Source organism: Nicotiana tomentosiformis, chromosome 8 (genome assembly GCF_000390325.3).
Source record: "Nicotiana tomentosiformis chromosome 8, ASM39032v3, whole genome shotgun sequence".
Taxonomy (NCBI): Eukaryota; Viridiplantae; Streptophyta; class Magnoliopsida; order Solanales; family Solanaceae; genus Nicotiana; species Nicotiana tomentosiformis.
In genome coordinates, this window is record NC_090819.1 from 61,683,397 (window position 1) to 61,691,977 (window position 8,581).

General features: G+C 42.2%; 2 protein-coding genes across 2 annotated transcripts; both read right to left on the bottom strand.

Annotated features, from left to right (window-relative positions):
* Positions 1-6,119: 6,119 nt before the first annotated feature.
* On the bottom strand, positions 6,120-6,596 carry LOC104093352 (uncharacterized). The gene has a single exon (XM_009599083.1). The coding sequence runs from the start codon at positions 6,594-6,596 to the stop codon at positions 6,120-6,122; it is 477 nt and encodes a 158-aa protein (XP_009597378.1).
* Positions 6,597-6,860: 264 nt separating this feature from the next.
* LOC138897563 (uncharacterized) lies at positions 6,861-7,856 on the bottom strand. The gene has a single exon (XM_070183545.1). It carries the CDS (start codon positions 7,854-7,856, stop codon positions 6,861-6,863), a length of 996 nt encoding a protein of 331 aa, XP_070039646.1.
* Positions 7,857-8,581: the final 725 nt, after the last annotated feature.

Genomic DNA, 8,581 nt, shown 5'->3' on the forward strand with positions numbered 1-8,581 from the left:
AGTGTGTCGCCTTAGGGTGTACCGGTGCTTTTTGTGAAGAAGAAGGATGGGAGTAGGCGGATGTGCATTGATTACCGCTAGTTGAACAAAGTCACCATCAAGAATAAGTACTCATTGTTGCTTATTGCTGATTTGTTTGATCAGCTATAGGGTGCTAGAGTGTTCTTGAAGATCGACTTGAGATCTAGGTATCATCAACTGAATATTCATTCTTTGAATATTCCGAAGACGGCTTTCCAGACTAGATATGGGCACTATGAGTTTCTAGTGAAGATCTCCGGCTTGACTAACACCCCGACAGTGTTTAGGATTTGATGAATCTGGTGTTCATGCCATATCTTGAATCATTTGTCATTGTCTTCATTGATGATATATTGATATACTCGCATAGTATGGAGGAGCACGAGCAGCATTTGAGGTTAGTGCTTCAGACCTTGCAGGAACAAAAGTTATATGCTAAGTTCACCAAGTGCGAGTTCTTGTTAGATTCTGTGGCTTTCTTGGGGCTTATTGTATCAGGTAAGGGTATTAAGATGGATCCCAAGAAGATTGAGGCAGTTCAGAGTTGTCCTCGTCCTACCACAGCGGCCGAGATCAAGAGTTTCTTGGGGCTAGCAGGTTACTATCGCCATTTTGTGGAGAGTTTTTCATTTATTGCAGCCCCTTTGACAAGATTGACCCAGAAGGGTGCTCAGTTCATATGGTCTGATGATTGCTAGGAGATCTTTCAGAAGCTCAAGACCTCATTGACTACAACATCGGTATTGGTTTGGCCCTCCGTTTCGGGGATGTATACTGTGTATTATGATGCTTCACGCATTGGTTTAGGTTGTGTTGATGCAGGAGGGGCAAGTTACTGAATATGCATATGCCAACTGAAGCCCCACGAGAAGAATTACACTGTGCACGACTTGGAGTTGGCTGCAATAGTTCATGCCCTTAAGATCAGGAGGCATTATCTTTATGGGGTGTCCTGCGAGGTTTACCCCGATCCCCGCAGTTTGCAGCATTTGTTTAAGTAGAGGGATGTTAATCTGAGGAAGTGCAAGTGGCTTGAGTTACTAAAGGATTATGATATTACCATCCTCTATCATCCGGGCAAGCGAATGTGGTCGCGGATGCCTTGAGCAGAAAGGCCGACAGTATGGGTAGTTTGGCATTCATTTCAGTTAGGGAGAGGCCATTGGCTTTGGACATCCAGTCCTTAGCTAACCGACTTGTGAGGTTGGATATTTCGGAGCCTAGTTGAGTTCTTGCATGTGTTGTGACTCAAACTTCCTTATTCGAGCATATCAAGGCTCGTCAGTATTATAATCCACACTTGTTGGTCCTTAGAGTGACGGTACTACGGGGTGATTCCAAGGATGTTACTATTAGTGATGATGGTGTTCTGCGACTCCAAGGCCACTTATGTGTTCCTAATGTTGATGGCCTGAGGGAGACAATTCTAGAGGAGGCACACAGTTTGCGTTGTTCTATTCATCCAGGTGCCACGAAGATGTATCATGACCTGAGGCAGTATTACTGGTGGCGGTGGATGATGAAGGACATAGTTGAGTATGTTTCTAGATGTCTGAATTGCCAGTAGGATAAATACGAGTACTAAAGGTCAAGTGGCCTACTTCAGCAAATGGTTATGCCAGAGTGGAAGTGGGAGCGCATCACTATGGATTTCATATTTGGGTTGCCGCGGACGTTGAGGAAATTCGATGATATTTGGGTCATTGTCGACAGGCTGACCAAGTTTGCATATTTTATTCTAATGGTTACTACTTACACTTCAGAAAGGTTGGCCCAGATTTATATTTAGGAAATCGTCTGGTTGCATGGTGTACCTATTTCAGATAGAGGCCCTGAGTTTACTTCACATTTCTAGAGAGATGTACCGAATGGATTGGGTACCAGGGTAGAGCTCAACACGGTCTTTCAACCGCAGATCGATGGACAATCGGAGCAGAAAGTTCAGATTCTGAAGGACATGCTTAGAGCATGTGTAATTGATTTCGAATGGCAGTGGCCAATTCTTACCGTTGGCCGGGTTTGCTTATAACAACATCTATCAGTCCAGCATTGAGATGGCTCAATTTGAGGCTTTGTATGGTCGGCGGTGTTGTTCCCCCATCGGTTGGTTTGATCCTGGCGAGGCTAGGTTATATGGTACTGATTTCATGAAAGATGCCTTGGATAAGGTAAAGTTGATTTAGAAGTGACTTCGCGCAGCTCTGTCCAGACAGAAGAGTTATACGGATCAGAAGGCGCGTGATTTGTCTTATATGGTAGGCGAGAAGGTTCTCTTAAAATTCTCGTCGATGAGGGGTATCATGAGGTTCGTAAAGAGGGGAAATCTAAGTCCAAGGTTCATCGGTCCATTTGAGGTGTTGGAGCGAGTTGGAGAGGTTGCATACAAGCTTGCTTTGCTTCGTAGCCTATCGGGAGTTCATCCGATATTTCACGTGTCTATGCTCCGGAGGCACCATGCTGACATATCACATGTGTTAGATTACAGTACACTGCAGCTTGGTGAGAGCTCGGGTTATGAGGAGGAGCCAGTTGCCATTGTTGACAGGCAGGGTCGCAAGTTGAGGTCTAAGAGGATTTCAGCAGTGAAGGTCCAATGGAGGGGTCAACCAGTCAAGAAGGCAACTTGGGAGATCGAGGAGGACATGCGAAGCATATATGCATACTTATTCGGCACTCCAGGTATGATTCTAGACCCGTTCGAGGATGAACGTTTGTTTAAGAGGTGGAGAATGTAACGACCCGACCGATCATTTTACTTTCTAGATCCCTGTTCCCCTATTTAAGAGTTACCGAATGTGATTTTACAATTTTATGACTTTAGGGGATGGTTGATTTGATTTTGAAAGGGTTCGGGTTGAATTCGGAACACTTAGTTCCATAATAATGGCCTAAGGTGGCCACGTTTGAATTGAGTCAACATTTTTAGTAAACGACCTAAGAACCGGGATTTGAAGGTTTCAATAGATTTTATGATGATTTTGGACTTGGGACTATGTTCGGATCGAGTTTCGGGTGGATCGAGAGCATTTCAGCGCTTATTGTCGAAAGCTGGCACTTTGAAGGTTTTAGAATTTTCTAAGTTTGACTTGAAGTGGACTTTGGTGTTATCAATGTCCGTTTGGGATTTCGAGCCTCTGAATAGGTTCGTATTGTGATTCATGACTTTTGCGTAAAATTTGGCATCATTCCGAGTAGTCTAAGTGTGTTTCATCGCGTTCGGAGTTGGTTGAAATGAGCTTGAAGCTTAGAAGTTGATTAATTTGGTTTCGAGTTGTGATTCATAGTTCTGATGTTATTTTATGTAGTCTGAGGCTTCAAGTAAGTTCGTAACATGTTTATGAACTTGTTGGTGCATTTGGATGGGGTCCCGAGTGGCTCAGGTGTGTTTTGAACCACCTAGAGCATAATTAAACATGGCTAAAATTGCTGGTGTGCTGGTGTGTTTTGCGATCATGAAGGTTGTCCCACGATCGCGAAGAAGTTTGGAGAAGGGTCCTAGACTTTACTCTTCGCGAATGCGAGGAATCCATCACGAACGCGGTGAAGGATCTAGTCCTCCTTCGCGAACGCGTAGGCTGGTTCGCGAATGTGAAGAAGGTTCGAGGCGGAGTGGGAAGGAAAGCTGTTGGCCATCGCGAACGTGGATGAGGGACCACGAACGCAAAGGGTAGGGGATTCTAGGCATCATGAATATGATACTTATGTCGTGAACGCGTAAAGGTAGTAGCTGGGCTGAGCCAGCTTGGCCTTCGTGATCGCGAGGCCTTTTCCGTGATCGCGAAGAAGGATGGGCCTGGGCAGACTTGAATTTTAATACGAGACTTAGCTCTCTTTTCTCTCATTCCACTTGGAGTGGCCGAATTTGGGGAGATATTTTGAGGATATTTTCATCAAGTAACACAAGGTAAGTGAATTCTATCCACTTTTGAGCTATTTTGAGGGTAGTTTCATCAAGTAACACAAGTAACGCTCAACGTCGTTTGGGGTCTACTAGTGAGGTCTTAGAACTGAGTAGTGAGATTGGAAGTGAGGTAAGTATCTTGCCTAACCTTGTAAGAGGGATTTATTCCCTTAGGTATATTAATTGTTGTGTGCTACTTGTTTTGGGATCTACGTACACACGAGGTGACGAGAGTCCGTACATAACTATATTCATGTTATGTCCGGGTAGACTTAGATTCAAATCATGCCTTAAATGTATTATTTATATTTACCATGTATATTTGATTTCCTTAATTCATGACTAGGACTAAGGCTAGAATAACATATTGACAGATTCTCTTACTTTGGGAATTATGGAATACTTGATGAATAATAGATCCGTGTCTTCCCAACTTGCATGTATTTTCGTGAGTGAGATTCTATTCTAATGGGATCGGGACATCCGCCTCAACAGTGTTGTAAATTAATCTTATGGGATCGGGTCGTTTGCCTCGGTAGTATGGTAATACTACTCTTATGGTATCGGATCGTTCACCTCGGCAGTACTGTGTATCACTATTCATGTGGGATCGGGTCGTTCACCTCGGCAGACTCGTGCTTAATACTTGAGATTTGATTTGGTATTAATATCATCTGAGTTCGTGCCTTCGAGGACGGTTATGACATTTTAATGATTTCATATTGATCCATGTTTGGAAATTTACTATTAAAGGTTTATCTGTTCGTTGCTACTTGTTGTACTTCATACATGTCTACTTTATATATTTTATTATTTGACCACTAATAAGTGTCAAGTCGACCCCTCGTTACTACTTCTTCGAGGTTAGACTAGATATTTACTGGGTACACGTTGATTTACGTACTCACGCTACACTTTTGCACTGATTGGGTAGGTACTGAGTCAGGTACTTCCAATGGTCACACGGGTGCGTAGACGCATTTTCACGGAGACTTAGTGGTGAGATGATTGTCCTTCTTCGATCTGCAGCACCCTTAGTCTCCCTCTACCTTATTTATTGTTTCTTTATATTTTATTTCAGATAGTAGCTATAGTAGTTTTATACATTCCCTAGATTGCTCATGCACTTATGACATCGGGTTTTGGGGGCTTCTAGTGGACTTTCACAGTTGTACTTGTTGTTATTATCACCTTACTTTATGTACTATTTGTACCCTTTATTTTTGGTAAAGCAGTGTATATGTTTCCATGAGTTTCATGTTTAGTTCCTAGTTAATTAATGAAAATTCTAAACTTAAAGGCTAAATCTGATAATTAAATTGGAGGTTCACCGTTGGCTTGCCTAACCACATCGTTGGGCGTCATCGCGGCCTATTACGGGATTTGGGTCGTGATAACTAATTGAGTGGATTATATTCCATCATACTTAGTTCGGACCACGATTGGGGCAATATATATCTTTTGAATTCATGCGACTGATCTTAGAATGAAACTCTAAGCTGCCTATGTACCCGGTGAAGAGGATCAAATCATAACGTAGTTCAGAATGGGTGAGTTTTTTTTAATGTCCTAAATTTTGCTTAGGCCGCCTATCTCGAGGTTTTCAATCTACCAGACGTTTTTTGGGTCGTACACAGTTTATACTCTTGCGGGCCAGGAGTAACGTGCAGTTTATCCTCTTGCATTGAGGAGCATAGCAACTTCAAAGATAATACTTTTTCAAAAGTTCTCATTGATCGGGACGACTCTCATGCCATCTACATCAACCAGCTTGTAAGACCCACTTGAATAAGCTTCTTACGCAACATATGGCCCATCCCATTTTGAAGTGAACTTCCCTCCAGATTTATGGGAAGTGATAATGGGTCTTCGTACAGCAAAGACCTGATGTCCTACCTAAAAGGATCTCGGGCGAACTCTTTTATTGAAAGCGCGAGACAATTGAGCTTGATAACATTCAAGACTCTATTGAGCCTCCAACCTCTTCTCATCAAGAGCCTTCAACTCTACTAGTCGAAGTCGAGCCTTTTCTTCATCAGTGATACCTTCTTGAAGAGCTAATCGCAAAGAAGGTATTTGATGCTCGTGGCAAAATAGCCTTGACTCCATGGATGAGTGAATAAGGAGTTGCTTGTGTTGGTCTGTAGTGAGTTGTCCTTTACGCCCATAGAGCATCTCCCATACGGTCATGCTAATCTCATTTGGATTTGGAGATGACTTTCTTCAACATGTTGCATAGAGTCTTAATGAATGACTCAGCTAAACCATTGGCGGTATCATTGTACATAGAACAGTTACGTTGCGTGAAGCCAAAGAGAAAATGAATCTTGTTCATCAATTTATTATCAAATGGCTTGCCATTATATATTATTATGTAACGAGGAATGCCAAAGCGATAGGTGATATTTACTCTGATGAAGTTTGCAATATTCTCCTTCTTTACTTCCTTGAGAGCAACAACTTTTGCCCATTTTAAGAAGTAATCGGTTGCAGCCAAGATATACAAATGTCCGCCAGAAGATTTTGGTAGCGTTCTAACAACATCCGATCCCCAAGCATCGAATGGCCACGATGCAACTGTCGGATGTAGCATATCAGGACGCTGATGAATAAAGTTTTCCAAGAACTGGCAAGCCTTGCATCTTCGAGCATAGTCCATGCAATCTTTTACCATCGTTGGCCAATAATATCCCATCCTTTTTATATGGAAGTGGAGCTTTGGCCCAGTATGATGTGATCCATATACCCTAGAATGTGCCTCTTGCAAAGCTTGGAGTGCTTCATATGCCCCTAAGCATCACAAAAGTACTCCCTCGAATGATCTTCTGTATAGAGAATCCTTGTAGTAAAGAAAACGCGGTGCGCGACGGTGGATTGTAGTCCTTCTTCTTAGATTTTCTAGAAGTATCTCATATCTCAAGTAGTCAATGATGGGTTATCACCAATCTTCCTTCTTAGATTCATAAGCAACGACAAGATGCTCGACTTCATTTTCTTTACTTTCACCCATATTTGGTAGTAGTACTACCCACTTTTGGTAAATAGTAACTTGCGCTTGATCAGGCAGAGTTAACGATGAGGCTAGAGAAGCTAAAGCATCAGCCTTCTTATTTTCTTTCCTAGGAACATGTTGAATAGTCACGCCATCGACCCATCCCATTAAGTTTTTAGCATAATAATTATATGGGCGTAGTTTAGGTTTCTTGACCTCGTAACTACCTAAAAGCTGGTAGATCACCAATTGGGAGTCACCAAAGACTTGCAATTGAAACTGCCTCATATCGACAGCCATTTCATGTTCAAGTATTAATGCTTGATACTCAGCAACATTGTTGGAGCAGAGTTGTGTCAACATAAAGGAGTAGGGCAGAACCACCCCTTGAAAAGTGACAAACACTATGTTACCACCAGCTCCTCCACGATGTACAGCACCATCAAAGTACATCTTCCATGGAGGTTGTACTTGAACAACCATTGCATCTTCGTCAAGTAGGTCATGAGTCAGTTCCCAATCATCGGGTATCGGGTGATCTGCCAAAAAGTCTGTCAATACTTGTCCTTTTATAGCCTTTTGAGGAATGTATACAATCTCAAATTGTTGGAATTGGAGGCACCACCTTGCTAGTCGATCACTAAGGACTGGTTTTGACATTACAAACTTCATGGGATTTTCTCTAGAAACAAGAAGAATGATATGAGCTTGAAAGTAGTGCTTCAACTTTTGAATTGAGAAGACTAGCGCCAAGCACAACTTCTCGATTGGCGAATAATTTAGCTCATTCGGTGTCATCATTTTGCTCAAGTAGTAAAGGGAGTTTTCTTTCAACTCACTATTTTCTTGGGCCAACAGTTCTCTAACAGACCTTTTTTGTGCCGCAATGAATAGTATCAATGGCATTCCAGGTATAGGGACTGCTAAAACTGGAGGTTTCATCAAGTAAGCTTTAATGATCTCGAAGGAATTGTTACACGCTTGGTCTTACTTGACAGGGACACCTTTTTTCATTAGGCGAGTGAATGATGGGCATCTCTCAGCTAGATTCGAGATGAATCTCCTAAGATAAGCTAGCTTTCCTTGCAAACTTTTCAATTCATGAATATCTGTAGGCTCGGGCAATTTTAAAATTGCATCAACTTTGGCTTGATCAATTTCGATCCCTCGATACCAGACAATGAAATCAAGGAACTTTCCAGAAGTAACTCCAAAGACACATTTCAATGGATTCATCCTTAATTGGTACCTAAGAAGCAACTCAAACACCATTCTTAAGTCTTTTAGGTGGTCACTCCTCTTTTTTGACTTTACCACCAAGTCAACAATATAGCATTCGACATTCTTGTGGAGAAGATCATCAAAAATATTCTCCATAGCCCTTTGGTAAGTGGCACCGGCGTTCTTCAAGCCAAAAGGCATCACCGTGTAGCAATAAATATCTTTGGGGTGAAAAGAAAACTACTGTAAGCTCTTCATCTTTAAGTGCCATGCAAATTTGGTTATATCCCTATGAACCATCCATGAATGACATTGCCTCGTACCCAGTGGTAGCGTCAATCATGATCTCTAGAATAGGAAGCGGGAATTCATCCTTAAGGCATGCATTGTTGAGGTCCCTAAAGTTGACGCACACTTGAATTTGGCCATTCTTTTTTCTCACTGGG